This window comes from Apaloderma vittatum, unplaced genomic scaffold (genome assembly GCF_000703405.1).
Source record: "Apaloderma vittatum isolate BGI_N311 unplaced genomic scaffold, ASM70340v1 scaffold41515, whole genome shotgun sequence".
NCBI classification, from domain to species: domain Eukaryota; kingdom Metazoa; phylum Chordata; class Aves; order Trogoniformes; family Trogonidae; genus Apaloderma; species Apaloderma vittatum.
The window spans coordinates 247-21,797 of record NW_009719638.1 but is presented as its reverse complement, the minus strand read 5'-3'; the positions used below and the strand labels follow the sequence as shown (position 1 = coordinate 21,797).

General features: G+C 45.0%; 1 protein-coding gene across 1 annotated transcript; it reads right to left on the bottom strand.

Annotated features, from left to right (window-relative positions):
• Nucleotides 1-6,367: 6,367 nt before the first annotated feature.
• LOC104274918 (neurotrypsin-like) lies at nucleotides 6,368-21,448 on the bottom strand. The gene is made up of 15 exons (XM_009870694.1): nucleotides 21,377-21,448; nucleotides 19,227-19,272; nucleotides 17,632-17,868; nucleotides 16,163-16,286; nucleotides 15,271-15,446; nucleotides 14,656-14,803; nucleotides 13,690-13,868; nucleotides 13,189-13,330; nucleotides 11,927-12,129; nucleotides 10,786-10,927; nucleotides 10,318-10,523; nucleotides 9,692-9,770; nucleotides 9,360-9,482; nucleotides 8,588-8,868; nucleotides 6,368-6,884 (listed from the first exon to the last, which is right to left on the bottom strand). The coding sequence occupies exons 1-15, from the start codon at nucleotides 21,446-21,448 to the stop codon at nucleotides 6,574-6,576; spliced, it is 2,469 nt and encodes an 822-aa protein (XP_009868996.1). The 3' UTR covers nucleotides 6,368-6,573.
• Nucleotides 21,449-21,551: the final 103 nt, after the last annotated feature.

The following is a 21,551-nucleotide window of genomic DNA, read 5'->3' as shown; positions in this document are numbered from 1 at the left end:
GAATTTGTCTGTCCCACTGCTGTCCTCTATCAGTACATCCTAAATGCAAGGGGTTTTCTAAACATAAATGACTCTAGCTGGATCATCCATGTACTTAAAGATCATTTTTTCTGGCTCTGTTTCCTCTTTCCACATTTGCACATAAACACAATTCCACAGGAACCTCCTGCCTATGCTAGGTACTCCCATTTAGCCATGCCAGCTTGAGTGGTACAGCATCCAGCCCAGGAACCCAAGGTTGTCTGAGCAGTACACTGTTTTCCTCTATTAGAAAGAGGAAATTGTGCACAAGCAAGATTTTTTTTTGTCAGTGGTGATACCTGAATACTGCCATCCTCTCTCCCAATGAATACAGCAGTTATCCCAGTTTCCTCATGATTCATATTTCAGTTTCAAATGCAAAGCCAGCTATCCTACAGCTGGCAATCTGAAACGACTAAGCTCATGCCATACACTCCTCCCAAGCCTTTTCACCACATGAAGGCAGCAGTTAAGTGCTTTAATACAAAACACAAGACTTGACAGACTTGCAACCTTAACCACAGTTTCGACTGTTTCTTTCCAAGGCAGTGACTATGGAAGAGCGCTGCAGGACAGCCTTGCTGAAGCAGCACCCACTGATACAAGGAAGGCCATCTAAAATGCCCCCGCTCTGCTTCCTAGTTTTGCACAAGCAAGAGAGGAAATTTAAGAAAGTGTAGAAAATCCCAAAGGCAGACATGAAGCAAGGGAGTTGTTAACCACAAGCAGCTCTTTCTTCAGGGAGTGCGTGTCAGTTCCCAAGAGCAGGCTGGAAGCGGTACACACAAACAGTTGGTCAGTGTAATACCTGGAGTCTGTACTCATCAGCTACACCAAGTCCCAGTCTAACCCTAATGACTTGGGAAAGTCAGTGCTGTAGCAGTGACTTTGCAAGGAGCTAGACTGTTCTTCAAAACCTAGAGCAATGTAGATTTCAGCAGGGGGCTGGAGGGGCAGGAGGGGCAGGGAGGAGTAGAACAGTGCTCTTGCATCAGTAGTTCACTCAAATTGTATTTCTCTGCTTTTGCTTCCACTTTTCCAGAGGCTGGATTTGAGTCTGAGCGTGGTGACACATGAATTCAAGGCTGAAAGGAAACTAAATCATGCTGAACAAGTTTGTTCAAAGGTAGTGTAGGAAGATCATCTATATCCACAAATCATAAAGCTGGGATATTAAATCCTGTTCAGTTTTAAGTGCAATGAGATGACCTGCAGATACTCCTCACCTGTTCCAACTGGCTAAAAATGTAGCATTTGAAGAACTGTTGTATTTCATTGTAATGGTAGCAAACATAATGCTGACCTTGTAACATGCTTTAGCATGTTAAAGCTGCTCTAAAAATAACATTAATACAGAAATTTAATTATCTTAATTCAGTGCTGGGAAAAAACCTAAAACCTACCCTTGGAACATATTCCTTTATTAAAAACAAGACAGAGCCCCACACAGTCACAGTAAAATCCATTTATTAGCATACCTTGTGAGCCATTGGTGTTGATCCAGGGGACAGGGCAGTTTTGACATTTGACTGATTTCAGAAGTACTCAGTCCCTGGTTAGCAGAAAGGGATTTTAATAGGACTGAGTGGGCTATTACCCAAGTGAGTTTTTCTTCTTGATGAGGGAAATTCAATATTTTTCTGAACAAGTAAAAATAGAGCCTAAGAGATGTGGATTGGTTCAGGTCACAGTGCCTCATTCCACAAGGAGCAGTCCCAATGTGGTTACCACCAGGGGCCATTACATTCCCTCTATAGCTGCAAGAAACTCCTGGCAAGTCTATCAAGGTGATGTTAAATACTGCAGTGCATTTCATTTCTCCAAAGCTTTCATCTGATTGCTGAACATACACATAAAAATCTGTCTTCAAGTGGTTGATAGATCACTGCAGGTTTTTTTGGGGTGAAGAGACTTCAGGATGTTGGCTTCAGAAAGGAAGGCAGACAGACAAAAGGCAGGCCAACCTCTCTTACGCCTGAGATAGCAAATATACATGTTCCTGGTTCCTCATCAATGCCTCCACTAATACCTTTGAAAAGCTGATCTGTTATTTTCCGCTACAAACTACAAGGATTACAAGGGTAATCAACATCCTCTCCAGGTTAATAAACAGCTGCCTGATTAATTAGAACATAATTCATAGAAATCGTCAGAACAGTGTTCAGCTGTAGGAAAGGGATAAATCTCCAATCCAGCTTCAGCTGGCCAAAGCCTGGACTTGTGTCAAGACAGGGCTGATAAGGGTACCGGTGCAGGTGCTGCTCATCAGGAAGACACCAGCACTGGGTCAGCCTTTGTAGAGCACTGGGGGCATCCCCTTACAGTGGGATACCTAGACCACTAATAGCTGCTCCTTACACCCTTACCATAGCCATGGTTCCACTCCTGCCAGTGCTCCCAGCCAGTCATAGTGACGTTCCCTTTCTCACATAACCAGCGTGTGCCACACATCTATGGGAAGTTATCTCACAGCATACACACAGCACAGTGTGGCCACTAGCAACCGTGAGTGAGCTCTCAACTCCTGGAAACAGTATTTGTGCATTAGCCTTAGCCAATGGACTAATGTTGTGAAGATGGACTGTGTCAGCTGTATGGGTACGTCAGCCAAGGCAAAGATCTACGCAGCTACTCAGATGCTCCCTGCCCAGAGCTGCATTATGCTGCCCAGACATACCTGCAGCAAGTGCTCTGTGCTCAGAGGGGCTGCTACACCCACCTGAGACAACAGGGGAATTAACCCCAGTGGGTTTTCATCGCTTTGTAGCTATGCTGCCACCAAGACCAACACTAGCAAGTTTAAAGCTAGCTCCAACATACGTACATAAATACACATACAGTGCTGAAATCCCTTAGAGCGTTACCTACTACTGAAAACAATACTGAAGAAAATCCGCAGAAGGCACAGCCTCCTCTGGCAAACTGCATTCAGTTCTGGTTACCAAAGCTTAAAGATCCAGCAGAAAGAGAAGATGTGGAAAGACAGTCAGCATGTTATCAGATACTTAGACAGTCTGGGTTGAGAAGAGACAGGAAGGCTACAGCTTTAGAAAAGGGACTATCTCTAGAGTAATAAACAACAGAGAACTTAAAGCCAGGCCTCTCATTTTCCTCTCATAGCTGAGAACACAGGGACAGATGGGATTCAATGAAAACAAAAGGCAATCAATTCAGGAACCATGAAAAGAAAATATGTGCTATGGAGAATAAAATTATATTGTTTGTCTTTGCCAGAAACTACTGAGGCTGAGAGCTTAGTTGGATTAAACATTTATATGGAAGATGAAGGCTAGTTGCATTAAATATATTTTTTTTTAAGTTAGGGTTATAAATTCTCACGCCTTAGAAAATAAAAAGAATCACAAAAAGATAGTGCATAGTGTTTTTACAACACCTAGAAGACCAAGTACTTTTACTTCCATTTGTAATTATGATAATAGAAATGCAATTAGTCAACTTAAATGGGCCAAGAACAAAATCCCCCCAAAGGAAAGGTTAGTAGAACTTGTTTAGTACAAACTCATGTCTCATCCTTTGAAACATCTGCTGCTGGCCAACATTAGGTATAAAATACAGTCCAGAAGTAGCTCAGTGCCACTTTAACCAGGCAGCTCTAGTAAGCCTTGGTGGCAAAGCACACAAGTTTGGGTTGGGCCACAGTCCCAGTTCAAACTGTAAAGAGCAACAGTAGTGCTCTGAAACAGGTCAGGACAACTGAGGAGAGTATTGACAGGCTTGCCTACAGTACCAGTAAGGTGTAAAAGTAGGTGAAGAAGACTGGACACTCCTTTCCCTCCTCTTGGCTCACAGGATGAAAATTACAGGGATTCTCACAGCTTTCGTGGTGACAAGGTCTCCTTTGGAAGGTGAACATGGGAATTTCAAAAGACAATGCCTGTCGCTCGTGTTACATGGCAATTATAAGTCCTGAATGGCAACCAGCTAAGTAGGCTTAGGGAAATAACCTCATAGTTTCAATCCTTTGGGTGTTTCTATGCCTGTTGGCATTATGGGTATGAACTGAAAGATTAAACCAGTTTAAACTAGAGATATGACAGAGATATGATAGAGATATGACCCAAGGCACAGAAACTCCATGCTGTAGCATGCTGGCTTGGGGGAGGCTGAAGTTGAAAGCCAAATCCTTCTATGCTTCCCAGACAGCTACTACTGCTGCCAGTGTGGAGCTTGGCATTTAATCCCCTGCAAGACCAGAGGTCTGTGACATTATTGCCCTTGTTCATCCCGTCATTTTAATTCCTGGGCAATAAGGAGCAGTCTGCAGTTTGTGTCTTAGGGACTCTCTGCCAGCAGCTGTAGGACAACACAGCCAGTGTGGAGCCAAGCACGGGGCTGCCAAAGGATCGAGCCTGGCACTTCAAACACAGTTACCAGCACAAATTGCACTGCAGACATCCAGCCCCTCGAGAAGAGGCACAAACAGATCAGATCTGTCTCAAAGACCAATTTGCAGGGGTTGACATTGCATGTTTTAATGATTCCTACAATTCTATTTTAAAATGAAGTTTCCAAGCAGGATCTTTAAATAGTCCATTGCAACATCAGTAACACAACTATCCTGTAATCCCTGGAGAGGGTAAATGGAACCGTTTAGTTTAGCATTCACACACAGAAGTCAGCCACTTAGCCAGGTCAGTACCTTTACATTAAGCTGTTTTATAGAAGACAAATTAAAGTTTTAGGCAATCATTACTTATTGAATCCAAGGCAATTTCCAGGACTCTGTCACCATGCCCTGTTATATGACACAGGCTGAGCTCTGCCTTCTACTCTTGCCTCAGTAATACCCAGGTTCTGAACACCTCAGTGCCTCGAGTGCAGACCTTCCAGAGAGCAGGCCAGTGCCTGACCCAGTCACTGCCTCCCCTACAGTGCATGAGTGAACCCAAGACATGCACATCTGGCTCAAGTTTCACATGTTCTGTCCTGTATTATTACTGCATGTTCAGGTCCTTGGTTACACGCCAAAACTAACTGCCCCTGCTCCTGAGCAGACCTGTCTTTTCTCTGGTTAGTCTATACGCAGTGAGAAAACACTGTGCACCGCACAACTGTTAATGTGCTTAGCCCTTCTTCCTGTTTTTTTTTTTTATATTTTTCTACCTACTGGAGAATAATAAATTAGCTTACAAAAGTGCTTAAGGCCTAAGAGGAAACTGTTCTTTTGTTTGGATGAGAGGGAAGGAAGAAATTAAAGTATTCAATAACCCCTGCTTTCTCGCAGCACTATTTATGTTCGGGCTGAGAACTACAGCTTGGTGGCAGTGCTTGCATCCCCTCGAGTTAAGTCAGTTTACTCCCATAGAGAGGAATGAGAAAAGAATGGTGCAAAGAAGAGAAGAGCAAGCATCGCCCAGAGGTTGCAAGAACAGGACACAGTTTCGGAAAGTGGGGAGCTGCTTTGCAGCGCACTTACTGTTTTACACAAGGAGTGAGCAGTTTGCTTGAGATGTATCTATACGCAAGGAGTATTTCCATGTTTCAGGGGAGAACAGTGAACACCGAGATAGTAAAAACTACCATCATTAACAAGGGGCAGCTAATAACTATGGTACCAAGAGAAAGTCCCTGCAGTGCTGTTAAACCATGATTCAATACCTGAATGTTTAAGATAAACGTTACATTTGGATTTAAAGAAAAATAACATGCCTATTCAGCCTTTTGAGGTCACATGGTTAAGTTCTGCATAGTGATCACAAGGGCAAGAAATCTATGGTCTCTTAAAAAAAGATTTACTCTCACACCAACAACTGAATCTAGGAGATGTTGCTTTAAGAAAAAAAAAAATAAAGAACACACGCACACAAAAAACCAACCCAACCCCGCCACAAAACGCAAACCTATATTGAATATGAAAGAACCACTATATTCAGAATGCAGCAATAAAACCAAAGCATCTGGCAGCTGGAAATGTATGATGGAGGATTACAGCAGGAGGGACAAGCATCTCTTAACACGGACAGACACTTTAAAGTGATCATAAGGGAGCAAATCTACTATTCAGAAGAGAAAAGGTTCCCCCTAGAGACATAAGAGGGAAAGAAAAAAACCGAACTGTTGGCCTGTTCCTCAGCTCAGGTCAAATCTGATTCCTGGAACTGAAGAGAGCTACTCTGAAAAAGTATCTGAAGATTTCCACTATGCCAGAGCCTGGTTCCATCTTCAAAGCATCTCACCTCTGTGCAAAACTCAACTACGCAAATATACAAAAACAGGAATAGATTTACAGAGGCAAGTATCTCTCCATTTCTGTGTGCCAGGGCAAAGGAACAAGTGTGACTGCATTACAGGACTCAGACAGTCAGAGCAACATAGACTTAGCCTTCTTACAAATGCGCACCTGCTTTCTCTGCTCAGAGACTAAAGTGAAACCAAAGACTTTAAAGAATCAGCCATAACTGGTTTTCTCCCAGTTCTACAGTAAAGTCTTTTCCCAGTGTCCAACAAGAAAATAAATCTCCATCAGCCACAGCCTTTTGCTGCTGCAGGACAAGAGGACTACACGTTGAAGTTCCTAGAGTTCACACATTTTCATTTTAGCTTGGTCACTTTCTTGATCCAGGGTACGTATTTGCTGACCTTCGTGTACACACCGGGGGAATCCTTCCGACCACAGCCATAACCCCAGGAAGTGATCCCCAAAATAATCCAGCGTCCGTTTGACCTCTGACACATGAGTGGCCCTCCACTGTCCCCTTGGCAGCTGTCCACTCGTTTCTCTTCAGAGAGGTTCCCAGCACAAATCATGCGGTTAGTGAACTTCTGCCCATAACGGACCTCGCAGTCTTCCCGTGGGAGAAGAGGCACCACCCCCTGCAGCAGTGTTCTGGAATAGGACTTGCCTGGAACAGAACAGACCAGCCAGACCAATTCACGTACAGACAACAGCAATGACCGAAATCAACAGTGCTCCACACAAAACCAGATATTTGTACATTTCATGTCAAGACTGCAGCACAGAAATGGGCCAAGCTCAGCATCCCTGAACCACCAGGACATCATAAAGCAGTGCTGGCAAGCCAGACCACAAAAAAGAGCTGTAAGATCAAAGAAATGGGGACGAGGTTGGAGAAAAAGGTTAGATCAAAGGATGAGTCTTACTCCTGGTTTTGCCAACAAGTAACTTGAACCTCATTCAATTTATTTCACCTCTCTGAGCCTCCATTTCTTCCTCTGTAAAACAAGGACAGTGTTTTCTCAAGAGAATAAATGCAGTAATACTTGTAAAGCGCTTAATCTTCAGAGAAGTTTTGGAAGTTATTTCAGAGGCTTCCAAATATTACACAAAGAGAGATCACTTCATCTTTGGCCAGATTAGCCTCTATTTGCTCAAATCTTTTTATCACCTCAGACTTGCTTAGAATGCAAGGTTCACATGCTATATTAGAGTAAAACCTCTTTGTGCCCAAGGTTTATGGCAAGTTCACAAGGCAGTAGGTAACTCCCCCTCTCACTAGGAAAGCTGGGTTTGGTGCGTGGGAGGGATTCTAGCCATTAAGCCGCAGTACAGCTTGAGGGAGTTACATGGCTAAATCGCTCCTTGATCCTCTCCAGACACCCCGAGGTGACACGTATACCTGGCACAACTGACTCCAAAGGCAAATGTATAATGCAGTTAAACACTTGGGGTAACAGCTAGGGAAACAGCTAGGAAGGATGGGTAGGTCCAAAATCAACAGGCAAGCTCCTGGGGCTATTTGCCTTTTGGCAGCAAGTCTTTCTGAACATATGGCTTTGCTCCAGTCACAGCAGCCCCAGAAAGGCCTCCTTGCCCTGAGCCCTGCATTGCACCTCTGAGCCTCAAATGGGCCCATTATAAAGCTTTGTTTAGAGTTTAAAACTGTCTCCAGATCTTGCTAATGCATCCATGTCAGGACTCCATCAAGCCCAGCATTTTAAACATCACCCGGAGTGAGTTAAGTATTTAATAATGAATACTTTCTAGAATGTTCCCTGCTCCCTTTTACCTAGGAAGCTCCATAGCAATGTGCTGCAAGACGACAGGTACAGGCTGTCTCAAACCCAGTGCAGAAACCTCAGGGCACAGCTGCCCCTGAAGCAATATCCAGGGAGATCCAGCAAGGCAGTCGAGAAATTCCTTCTACCTCTAAGCCCCCACTTCACAACTGTATCATGAAGAAGGCAGGAGGTCATGGAAATGTAGGGGTCTCCCATAGGCTTTGCACACCAGCTCTGCACAGGCTGCTGCCTAAGGGGTCTGCTGTGGGCAAACATGCGTGTAGAAAGTGGAAGAAAGAGAGGACTGCAGACAAACAGCACTGGTCTCTCCCATAGCTTCAGAGAGGTGCCACAGCAACCAAAGCTTCCACCATAGGCCAGCTGAAGAAGCCTCAAAATCAGAATCAAACACAGCGGCACAAAAATCACCTCATCTCCCTGCTCCTTAACACCAGGCACTGGCACAGAAAACAGGAGCAGGACAAGAATATGGCCTTGAGTTGTGCAGACATAAATTAATGGCCCATGTAGGCTTCCGAACCCAGACTCCCCCATTTTTCTTGCCCCTCAAAGCTCCATCACCCACCTGTGTCTCCCCAGCCAGAGATGATGCAGGCTTGTCTGTTGATATCAGACTTCTCTTTCCTGTCAGGCAGGCAGACAGGCAGAACGTGGTGATTGAAGGAGAGACAGTGCCCCTCTCTGCCCCGCATCCGGACCAGGGCAATGTCATTATCGTTGCTGCCAGCCCAGTAGTTCCTGTGGAGAACAATCCGCTCCACAGGCAGCTCCCTCTCAAACTCATCCTTCACACCTGTGTGGTAATCGCCCACCCGCAGCAGGTAGCGCCGCACATCAACACCAAACCTGCAGAAAAAGAGACTCAGTATCTTGATCCTCCTACTAAGAGGGAAATAGACTCACCCAAGTCTCAGTTGCTACAAGACTGAGCCACCTCCTCACAAATTGGTAGAATAGTGACAGCTACAGGACTGTGGGATCTCTTTCCCAGATGTGATAATGCCACCTGCTGCAGTCAATGCGTGTCCCAAATCACTATCTACCAGTTTTTTTCCTATTGCTTGTGACCTTTGTTGTTCACAGTTCCTTAAAGCACTGAAGAATGGCAAAATGCTCATTCCCTTTAACTTGTAAAGCCTCCAAGTTAAAAGGGCAAATGTAAGCAGTGAGGGATAAAGCAAACCCCGTAAGTACTCCGAGATCGCACACATATAACCTGAAGGTCTTGGTTTAGAAACTTTGCTCAAGTGTTTCCACTGGGCTAGGAGGGTAACCTTGTATTAGGTTATCGTGTTCATCGCTGAGTACCTCTCAGGACTCCCCACATAGAAACCCACCTTTTGAAGCAGTGGGCTGCAGTCACTACCCAGCAGCTGCTGATCAGTGTTGCTCCACACAGCAGACGAGTATCTCGACGAAAACCCTTCAACCGTAGTGAGGCCTGCCATGGCCAACTGCCTCTGAAGAAGTAACAGAGGAATGACAAATGTGACACACATAGAAGCTGTTTTCCTCTCTTCCCACCCACTCTGCCCCATCTGGGCTCAGCTGGTGTGGATTCTTCCATAGATATGCCCATTGGTTCAAAACAAGTTCAGAAATCACCAGTGAAAATGTATTAATGTAGTCAGGCTATTTCCAGAGCCTGTAGGATAGCTGGGAGGAATACCTGAGAGACTTGTTTCCCCCTATGATCCTTTTCTTGCGACGGTGAAGCAGGCGCATCCCACACACACCGGACTCTAAACCTGCACAGCAAAGTTAGAGCAGTTGGCTGGGTACTTTCATAACAATTGCTGTCACAGAGCCAAATACCATTCACCTTCCTGGAGGGCATTAATCCTCATGGTAGTTGATTGCATTGCGTTGGGCATATGGTTTCATAGAAGATTTGATCCCATAGGTTTCCTCAGTTGGTGGAGGTGCCTACCCGCAGTATCTGTAGTTTTATGCCAGGAATGGGACCTCTATAGCTATTTCCTCAGTACTCTAAACCCCAAAAGTTTGCTCCTGGTTACTGTTCGAAGGAAGGGTATGGTGACTTGGCTGTGGGGGAATTCTGCAGGCTGAAAGGCATGACATGGATGGAGCTACTCAGACTAGTCTAGAGGACCATGTGCTCCTAAGCAGAGACAATGAAAACATGGAAAAAGGAGGAAGTGCAGGACAAGACATGCTTATTTTGTAGAAGAAGTTTCAACCAAAAAGAAGAACTACAGGGGAAAAGTATAAAAGCATTCAGACATCCTACAACTGGAGCTTCAGATTTCTGCATAGAAGAAATGGGCATGTCACCTGTTCTCCTGATATCTTGGACCTTCTCTTCCACATAGTCACAGATCACACCAGCATCCTCACTGTGCCAGCAGCTGTGAATCACAGTGTCAGGCCTGACACACTGCCCCAGGGTGTGCTCTGTGCCGCTGCATTCTATGTTGTCCAGATGGATGGGCCCATGGCCTTCGCCAAAATAAGCCATCGCCCTGGCTTTTGCTGTACCACTGCAATTAGAAGAGAGGGTGGTTAATCTGCAGTAAGCAGGAGGCAGGTGAACCTGATGCACCAGCACATTTTAAGAGAAATAATATTTATGTGTCCCTCCACACACAGACAGTAGTATAGTGAGAAAAGGACCCTTTCTCCCTCAAGCATGTATGTCAGCATGCCAGAACTAAGAAATGAAGCCCCCAGAAACAGGTTCAGAAAGAAGAAATCCCCTGAGAGCTGTTTCTCTCTGCAAGATGCACACACCAGTGCTCTTACCTGAATCCCAGTTGCCTGCAAACCACTGCAGCATCTCTGTCTGTCCAGCCATCATCACAGACACTGCCCCACTGCCCATTCAGGAATACCTCAACCCGTCCCTCCTTGGTGCTTTCTCCATCCACCAGCCGCACAGGAGGCCCTGCAGGAGAAAACACATGGGTCACTGCAAGTAAAAACACCAGGAAGTGCGAAGTGCCCAGAACTTGTGTTCTCTATGAAAAGATGAATCGCAGATATCAGTAAGCTTAAATAGAAAAAAAACCCCAACCAAAAACAAACAGAAAAAAGCAAAAAATTTATGTTTCTATATGAAGACATTTCACCTCTGTGGTGAATCAGAAAACTACATACATATTAATTTATACATACTGGAAATCATTAGTGGATCATATTCTGAAAGCTGAGTAAAGAGAAGAACAAGAACAGAAGGAAAGTTATTAACTCCTGAGCCAAGAGTGGACAAGCTTAAACATGCCTGGGAAAGAAATCCATTAAGTTATAAAAGTATTACATTATTCTAAGCAGGAAAAGAGTTTTACATCCAGGAAAAGCAAAAGTGTTGGATGATGTCTATTTCAATAAAAAAATGTCTTACAAACTGGAAAGTAAAGGGGAGAGTATCAGGCCTCATGTAAATGAGGAAATTATGCTAACTTGAAATACATTCACAATTTAAATTAAAAGTGAGCCACCTATACAAGAGTGCAAATTTCCACACAACAGCCCCTCATATCTGAAGTCCTCTTTTCTTGGCAAGGTGTGACACTAAGGTAACTACATCAGTTTCCTAAAGGGTCTAAATAAAGGGGTCCCATGTTCCCACAGACATGGGACTGAGGCGCCTCATCAGTGAACAGGGGCACACTAAGGCAGCCACCACTCCTCAGCCCCTCAGGTTTGTTTCAGAGACTGCCAACACAATTCCCCTCAATTTCAGTTTCTCTACAGGTCTGACCATGGGTTTGGTGAAGCCAGAGCTGTGTGGTTCAGTCCCAAGATAGTCAGGGCTCACTCCTAAGAGTCCTGCTCAAAATGCAGCCCTCTCACTGAAACGGCACTGGGAAAACTCGCACATCTGCCAGAGCTTCCAGCAGGAGACACTCCCCCACCACCCAGGGCAAGAAGTAAGGCAAGTTACCCAGGCTGTCATCCATGACTGTGTTGCTCTCTGGGGAACAGCGGACCCCCACGTCCTCGGCATGTGAGCAGTCATGCTGCCCCCAGTTGCTGTGGGGACAGTCCAGGAGGGACAGCTCTGTCCCCACACAAGCCACGTCATCCAGTAAGATAAAGCCTTGGCCAGCAGCATAGTCCCCTTCAGAGGCCAGGGTAGCGGGACCACTAGAGGAAGGAAACAACGTAACATCAAGTTATGTTAAATTTGTTAAACCCACAGAGGATCCAAGCTCAGACCCAAAGGGAAACTCCCTTGCAGAGCTCAGCTGTGATATTGATGGCTTCCTGACCTAATCCACTCAGTGACACACAAGATGGCAACTAAGCAGCTTGCACATCTCACCAGCTTCCCATTTCACGGAGGCCCACTCAGACCAGCCCATTTTCTAGTGTCTGGTCAAAGCCACAGAGGGCCAGCGAGACCACAGAGGCTGCTTTGTAGACATGATCCTAGATACATCAGTTTGGGGAGGGGCGAGCAAAGCAGGCATAAAAAATATCAACATTTACATAATTCTGCTTCCTTGTGTAGAAAGCAGCTATCTGGAATTGAAATACAGAAAGCTACAAACTTTTAGGCACTACATGAGATGACCAACACAGTAACCAGCTGAACTCAAAGAGAAGAATTTAGACTTTTTTTAGTCTATAAAGCTGAAAATTTACAAGGATTCCCTAATCATATTAAAAAAAAAGAAATTACACAAAGCCTTTACTGCCCCCAAGATTACAGTATCCTGATTTTAAATCTTCCCCAAACTGATATGTGGAGGGACAACAGTTCAGCAATGTGTTGAAAGACAAGCATTATGAAAATCCCTAACACCACTCTTTTTTTTGCCCTGATGGTCCTCATTCAATTACTGAAGCAGGTGACACGTTTAGCTGACAGAGCAGAGGAGGTGGCAGTGCTGAGCTGATACACCTGCAAATTTAAGGAGTGTTAAGTGAACTTTTTGACTTTGGTGAGGGGTTCTTAAAGATAGTATCAAGCCTGTTATCTGCTTTCCAAACTGGTCAAGGCAAGAGATAATAATGATTTATATTTTCCCCCTTGGAAAGGATGTGGATACCTATTAATCCTTCCCAAATAAACTTATATAATGGTAATAACCCTTCTAACAAAGAATTAAGGATTAAGGCCCAGCCTATCCCAGTGGAGGGTGATGGAATCTAATCCTTGAAAATAGGAAGCACAGCCACTACACACACTCTTAGTCCTACCTGAAGCCCAACTGCCTGCAGACCACTTGGGCACCAAGGTCTGTCCAGCCATCATCACATACTGTGCCCCAGTCTCCGTTGTAATAAACTTCTACTCTGCCTTCGCTGGGGCTGTGGCCACCAGCCAGCCTGACAGTGCCCTCTGCAAGGGGTAGGAGAAGGAAAGGTCAGCACTCAGCCGGGAAGAAAACAGTCTGTGCCCCACCTCTAAAGTCCTATGTGTGGGTGCTCAAAAACCAAACATTATTTGCTTGCAAACATGTCCATCTGGCAGGAGAGGATGCACCTCAGCCTTTCCATGCCACCTGTGGAAAGCCATGGGAACACGACAAGCTTGGGTCCGATCAATCCATCCCTGATTACTCTCTGCTTCCACATCTGGCAGCCCCCATGGGAGCCACACACAGAAGCCCTGGAGGAAGCTCGGAAGGCCAGAGCCAGCCGTGTAACAGGGGAGTAAGACTGGCCGCATCCAACTGCCGTAGAGCTGCAGATCTGTACCTGTGAAAGGGTCACAGGAGACCCCGGCATCTTCAATGTGGTCGCAGTTTTGCTGTCCCCAGTCGCTCTTCTTGCACTGGTCAAGTGAGAGTTCATTGCCTGAGCACTCCACTTCATCCAGCAGGATTGGGCCAGATCCCTGCCCATAGTGAGCCCATGACAAAGCTTTCGGGTTCCCACTGCAAACGTTACAGACACATATGCTCAGTAAAGAAGACTGTGGTCTTGTGCCCTCAGATTGTGCCTTGCACAGTGGCTCTCTTACAGTAGGTCAGTGGCCTCCCATAGATAATATCTATTTCTGACACAGTGGTGTTGCCAACTGTTAACTGAAATGTTATTGGAAAGTTTTGCAATGAGACTTTCCAACACATAACAAAAACGTGCCTGCAACATGAACAGTTCAGACACCTGAGGAATCCTCAGGACGACAGTGTTTCCAATCTCAGCAGCAAGCAAAACTCCCGAAGTCTGAGGGATCTCAAACGTGACTTATCTATTTTAAACAATTCTGTACCAATGTGATTTTCAGAAATGCACAGCACACAACAGCTCCCATGTCAAGCACTGAATGGCACACAGGAGAGTGAGGTGCTGTCTCTTGCATTCCCACCTGAAGAGGATAACAGCAGTCAGTGAAAATGGAGATGTTTAAATTTAACCAAGTTAGTAACTGCAGTTCATATATGGAAGTCACCATGCCAAGTTATCACTGAGGCCAAGAAGATTTGCATTAGGACAAACCTTAGACAGGGATGCACCAATGCATTTTTTTCAGAGCATAAACCCATAAAACTGACAGGAATTAAGTAAAAATCCCTTTATAGGGTGATCAGTCCAGAATTATCTTTCCCAGGGTTTCTGCTTACCTCCTATAAAAAGTGCTTGTACTACAGTGAAGGGAAATAACCTCACATTCTTCATTCTGCCTACTTCTATTACCATGACACACAGCAGGGAAGTTACCTGAGTCCCAGCTGCCTACAGACTACTTCAGCATCCCGGTCATCCCACTGGTCATCACAGATCGTACCCCACTTGCCACCGTGGTAAACCTCCACTCGCCCTTCAAAGCTTTCCTTTCCCCCAGCTAAACGCAGCGGGGCACCTACACCTGTGCTTCAAGAAAGAGAAAGAGAGCACAACAGAACAAGACAGACAAAACACATCGAGCAGTTCAGGGTGTAGAACTGTTCACAAGCCAGAGGTGCTCTTGGGATGCCCTCATCCCACCCTACCATACCCCCCAGAAGCATCTGTGATTGCAGCCCACAGTAGAGGGTACTGCTGGTCCAGAGATGGCTCTTTAGCTGGCTGCTGCAGTGACTAGGACTTTGCTGCCTGCAGACAAAAACCTGGTTTGATAAAAAGGGGAACGTGGTCATAAGCAACAGTCATCTTTCAGTGACTGTAAGTATGCTCACTCAGTACTTAGGATTAGGAAAGGATGGATAATTTTCCAGGTGGAAGAAGAACATGCTCAGATGATTTGCTCTCTGCAGTTTCATGACCTTAGATTTTTCCACCTTACTAGCAACACTGATGCAAGAAACAAGAAGTGAACCTCCCCTGGAGGTTTACCTTCTGGAGGGACACAGGTTGCCATGGCACTCCCCTGGTTGCAAGCTCCTGAGGTAGCTTCCCGATAGCCACACTGCAGCAGGGCTTTCTCATCCCCGTGGCAGTTTGCTGACTGCAGATGCAGGGGAACAGGCCACAGTCCGGGATGACTCTTCTTCCCAGCTGTGCCGATCTCACTGGTACAGAGAATGCAACAGAGCCATGAAATGCCATAGCACTGCTTGACGTACAAGCTCCCCTCAGTTCTTCTGACTCTCCAGTACACTTGTTCCATTTCACACCCCAGTGAGCCCTGCTCATTGGGAGTTCATATAGGGGTGGGCATTTACAGTCTCATAGGAAAGCACAAGCAAGTGCAAAGTACTTGCCACCACCTAACCCATTTCATATTCCTACTTACTGCAGAGGACTTGGTCTGGTCAGAAATGGCACCATCATTTGAGCGTGATGAACAAATCCATCAACAGATTCAAACATCCAAATATCTGAATCACCTTCTTCCTTCTCTGTGGCCCTTATCTCCTGGCTACTTGACAGTTTGAAGGTCCAGATCCCAAATTCCCAGGTCCCAAAGAGGGTTCACACTCTCAAAATTTCTGTTAGATCACTATAATAACTCCTGCTGGTAATACTAAAAAGAGGATGCAATACCACAGCTCACTCGTCTGGAGCACCAAGCAGAAAAATGTTTTAAAAAATTATTGCAAATGTTGATTGGGGTTGGGCATAGTCATGGCAAGAAAACAGTATGAAAGGATCTTAGTAAGTGGGAAATAATCCCAACACCTCTCCACAAGCCAACAGACTATGCCAGAGGGACTGTAAGTACAGAGGTTGTTCTTTCAAAGGCCACGTGAACCTGTAACTCTCGCAATCAGACTGAGGTTCCCACCTGAGACCTAGTTGCCTGCAGACAACACTGGCATCCCAGTCAGTCCAGTGGTCAGCACAGATGGTGCCCCAGAGTCCACTGAAGTACAGCTCCACACTGCTATCTTCAGCCAATCGCACAGCACCTTCCAAAAGAGGGAAAAAAAAAAAAAGAAGAAGCTGCTATCTTCTGATGGAGGTTTCAGACTAGCAAATCTTGGACTTGCATGTAGCTGAGCTGAGACACGCTTGGCTTCTCTCATCCCTGTTTTGCTGGTGCTGTCACTGAAGTGACCCATGTGAAGGAGCACAGGACATGGCACCTTCCCACTTCCAGCAACAGCTGCTCAGGATGATGGCTAGTGCCATGTTCTTTTCAAAGTCATGGTACTATCAGCAGGAAACTTTGCTTCTTCCACAGCTCTTAGATTCTCTGTCTGTAAAACAGGCACGATTTTACATGCTACCTTCAAAAAGTGCACGGAAATGGCAAGGCGCTCTAATTCCTTCTGATACTCCACTGGTATATTTTCCATTGACCACTTCACTTGTGAGAGTCTCAGTTGCTACAGCTATATGTTCAGCAACAGCAGGTGAATCCTCTTTAGTTTCGCCAAGGAAAGAAAGTGCCAATGCAAACACCCTTTCAATACCCACTGCACCACAAATATCCACCACTGTTCAGAAAGCACATCTCCTCACTCAGTTATGTATTGGGAAAAGAATATACCTTCTGTCTGTAGTACCTCAGGGCAGGCACACAGCACAACTACACTTGCATCCCTCACTTTAATGAAGCCAACTTTGAAAGCATTTCCACTGGCAAGGGAAAAAGGCTTTGTCATTTCATTTATTAAATTGGTACTTCATCTGTTCTGCAAAACGGGAAAATCAAGAAAGGTCAGAAACAGGAGGGCAAATGAAACATTATCAAGAATGTTGTGCTGGAGTCAGAGTATTGAGAGAGCTCATCTCCCTTGCATGCCTCAAAGTAGGTAGCAGTCCTCGTGTCAGCACGGCAAGGAATTTTAAAGCAAGCCTGTGACCTACCTTGCCACAGAAGATTTACAAACCTAGCCACAGAAGGTTTTTCCTTGTTATATTTGAACTGCTGCACTTAGATGAGGAGAGCTCTGATATGGACACTTAAGGAACAGGAGTGGGTTGCTTTTCACATAACTTAAACTGTTTTCAAAGTGGCATAAGTTAACAACGAAAAAAAAAGTCTCCTTGTACGAGAATAAAAACATCTATACAAGACATCAGGGCTACAGCAGCTTAAATCCACCCCCTACTATATACAGACGTTCTTCTCCCACACAGGCTAGCCTCTAGTCCTAATTACTTAGAAAATTCAGGACAGTTATTGTACTGTGCTCTTTCACAGGGCTTCCCACCTGCTGCTTCCAGGTCTGTGCAGCACACATTTGTGGCCTGACCCCCTGAGACAGTGCATCCCGAGCACTGGCAGGGACACACTGCAGCCCTTACCTTGGTTACAGTCGCAGTTAGCCCAGCCGATGGCCCCTGACGCAAGCCGGTAGAAGCACCAGGGTGTAGTCCCCCCATCTGGGTTTCTGCAGTGGTTGTGGTCCCCCAAGCCACGGTCTGGGTACTGCTGAACGTAATCGGGGAACTCTGCCCAGTTGAGGCACTCGGCCCCGGCCTCAGTGACTGCCAGCGAGCCATTGTAATAGCCAAGAGGTCCGACACCACACACGCTGGACGCTGGGTACAGGAAGGGAGCTGTTAGCATCACTTCAGGCATCACACATCGAGGCTCAGACAACAGCTGATCCACTGAGAGACCTTCCCTGCCTGCAGTCTTGACTGCTACTTTCTTGATTTCAAGTCTATCACTCTTCAAGGCAGCTGCTCAAGGAATGTTTTTAATATGCACTATCTAAAAAACAAATTGATCTTAAAGTCATGAACTTCCCAGACAGACTTTTGAAAAGCGTTAACTCTGGGCCCAGACATGGATGATTTGAAACAGTTCCCATTATCATGTATTTCAATAGATGTAGTCACTTACTCTGGAGCCGCACTTGAGCCTGGCGCACACTGCTCCATTTCCTACCTGCTTTGGCGTCTGAATAAGATATTCTTAAATTTGATCCTAGGCTCCTTAGACGATTATTTTCTTGTCTAAATTGATTGAAACTGAGAAGAGTTACAAATTAGCTATAATATTCTATAAAGCAGGAAGACTGGAAATGACATTGTATTTCATTGTATCCATGTTCCCTATACACATTAGTGTATCACCTAGCCTGTCTGAACTTGGCCAGTGTTTAGGAAGCGAAAGAGAACCTATTCTGGAGGGAAGTGCAGGTGCCAGCGTTCCAGGCCCAGGTGAAACATTCCATGCAAAAAAATCTCGACATTTAATTTAATATGTTGTTTAACAAAAGAGGGAAAATCTCCGTTCAGGACCCTGAAGTAAGAAAGAGGGAAATTAGAACCAGATTCTGTGTGAGGGTGGGCTTTTTAGAGTCCATAACAAGAGAAGAGCAGACTCATAAAGAGGTACCAGTTAAAGCTCTATTCACTGAATAAAAAAAAAGAAGCCACCTCTTTCAAAAAACCCCTACTGCGATAAAGACATGTAGCGAAAGCAGCAAGTGTACAAAGGAACTTTGCCTCATGCCATTTGCCTTCTAGCTGCTGCCAAGCCCAGAGACGGTAAGCGACAGCTGAAGGTTAACTGCAAGATAAAAAAAATCGGAAGCAGTTACAGGTACTTTGCATCAACTGGGACCCTCAAGGGAGGTGTATAAGAATTCATGTTAGGGTGGAGGAAAGGCGAGCATAAAAAAAAGACTGAGGCAGAGAAAGATGTGAAAAGAAAATAATATGTGGGAGGAGCATGGAACTGCAAGACTATTAGACATGAAGAAAAGAAAGTGATCTGGCCATTTTGGGGAAGAAGATAAACAGATATTGAGGCAGAATAAAATACTGAAGGAGTGATGGAAAGAAAAGAAGAACGCCAGGTAGCAGTGGTTCTTCATATCTATGGTCTCGGATCATCACTGCAGAAAGCAATCTGCCTGATGACTGAATTAATAACTTCGTGTTCTTACCTGCACTCTGCAAATGGTTTTGGTTGGGCTGAGATCCCAGGAAAGCCTGGGAAAAGAAACAGAGCAAAAGCAGAGAGATGATTATCCGATGAAATAAACATGGGCATGTCCTAAAAGCAGCTCAGCCTTTTGCTGCTTTAGGCAAACACAGCCTAGTAACCAGGCTCTTCCCCACTCTCCCCATTGCTCCTCTTCAAACCCAATCACAGGTCTCTGCCCACTAACAGCAAAATGAATAATTACCGGCCTGCAGATGTTTACCCTTGATCTAAGCACTACATTGCAAGGCTCTGCTTGTTCTTTTCCAATAGAACTGGAAGCCTGAGTGAGATGACTATGGAAAGAAAAGCTAGAAGAAAATCATTGTTACCCGCAAGAAAAATAATGAATAGCCACTCATTCTCTCTCTCTTTATAGGGCAAGCCATTTATGGCCACAGCAGCAAATAGAGATACATCTACATGATGGGATGATGCCCCTGGGGATCCCTGTTAAAATAGAAATGAACATTCACGTACAAAGTAGGAAACACCTAGAAAAGAAAATTCAAAAATGCTTTTTGAGGATTTCATTTTTAATACATGAGAATGTGACACAGCCTATGGTATTACTACCTAAATGGAGTTAAATAGCTAAGAACAAAAAACATGAAACAAAGCCATCAGAATCCTGATGCCGTCAGCATCCTGTCCAGCCTCAAAACTGCATTTGTTTTTATAGGCAGTGTTTTTGGAGGTTATAACTTGGCTGCTGGCTGAGAGACTCCATTCAACACCATGATGTGGTGTGCAGGCAGGTGCAAGATCTTCACAGACCCAGAGTGAAAAGCAGAAATTGTACGTGCCTCTGCTAGTTCCTTGTAGTTTAATTCATTTCTATATACTTCTTAATGAACATTTATAATACTTCTGTATGAACAAGTTGTAATTCACAGAGCAGAGGTATGCATATAATGAATACTAGCTATTGGAAACAAGTCCTGTTTTTTCTTCAAAATGCAGTAATTCACCTCTCCCTTGAAAAGCAGAAGAGTAAAATTTGTAGTTAAACAAAATCTACCTCTGGAATAAGCAGAGATAGTTCCCACAGATACCTGGTAAGAATGACACCTACTCATGGCAGACGTCATTTTCAAATCAAGATTACAAATATGGTCTATCAGGTGTTGACAACCATAGCCAAGCTCCAGCATCACCCTCCAGAAGTCAGAATGTGATGCTACATATTGAAGGTAAATTCCTGATATGGTTCAGAAACAGATCAGATCTCAGGTGCATCTGCACGAGGAGATGCACAGATAAAATCGTATTTAACTGAAAAATGCTTTTTCGCAAAAAAACCTCCATCATCTATCTGCACGTATCCGGCTGTTGCAAGCCCACATAAGGTCTGTGAACCAACAGTGCTGAAGGACTTATGTGAGGATGTCAAAGCATGAGAGGAAAGTGAGCTAAGCTACAGTTCTGTGACTGCACCAAACAGGTGATTGAGCCACAATCCAGATCCTCCGACTCCTAGCTTTTAGTGTGCACCTGCATACACATGTAAGCCTGCAGGCGATAGAGGGATAGGTTGGACTAATAACAGGCGATATATGAAAGCCTGAACCTGCTCTTTCTGGAGACGGATCATAAACAAAAGAACTGCAGTCCAAGTACTATGCTTCCTTTCTAATGAAAGACCAGTTGCTGCCAGGTCCCGTAGCAGCTTCCAAAATCCCCCAGTGCTGACCGTCACCACCACCAAATTTTAGTGCAAACAGCCTGCGCTGCAGTCACCACCCCAGGTCTGTGTGGCTATAAATCATCTGTCCAAAACAGCAATAGGGGTAATCAGTCAATGAGCAAAGAACAGAAACAAAAGATCTCTCCCACCAGGGTCACTGCAGTGCTTGAGAAACATAGGAAACCTGAGCCAAAGCATCTGCAAGCCCTTGTGCATCCTGCTTTCCTGCTTTGTTTCCTTCTCTGAATTTCAAATGCACAACAAAATAAATCGCTCCAAGTCCCCAGCCCTTCACAGAGACCACAGCTGCCTACACATATTTTCCTTTGGAAAACATATTCAAGTAATAACAAGATCCAATAACAGTGAGAATATTAAAAGAGCCATAAGACTTCTTACAAGCAAACAGAAGAACCGTTTCTTACCTCCACACCTCTGAGACAGGATAACAGACTCGAGAGCTCTACCAGGAGCCAGAGCACTTTGGGGATCTCCATCCCCGCTGTACAAAGTGGGCAGAAGCTTCTTCAAGCATCACATTCTTGCTTAGCTGCTGCCTCCTCCCCGGGCTCTGCAGCCGGGTTTCCCCGGGAGCCGGGC

Coding starts and splice junctions, on each gene's coding strand:
- LOC104274918 (XM_009870694.1), bottom strand. CDS start 21,448: ATGGAGATCCCCAAAGTGCTCTGGCTCCTGGTAGAGCTCTCGAGTCTG. Junction 13,331..13,689: donor CTCCTGTGACCCTTTCACAG/GTACAGATCTGC, acceptor TACCCCTTGCAG/AGGGCACTGTCAGGCTGGCT. Junction 9,771..10,317: donor CCAAGATATCAGGAGAACAG/GTGACATGCCCA, acceptor TTTGCTGTGCAG/GTTTAGAGTCCGGTGTGTGT.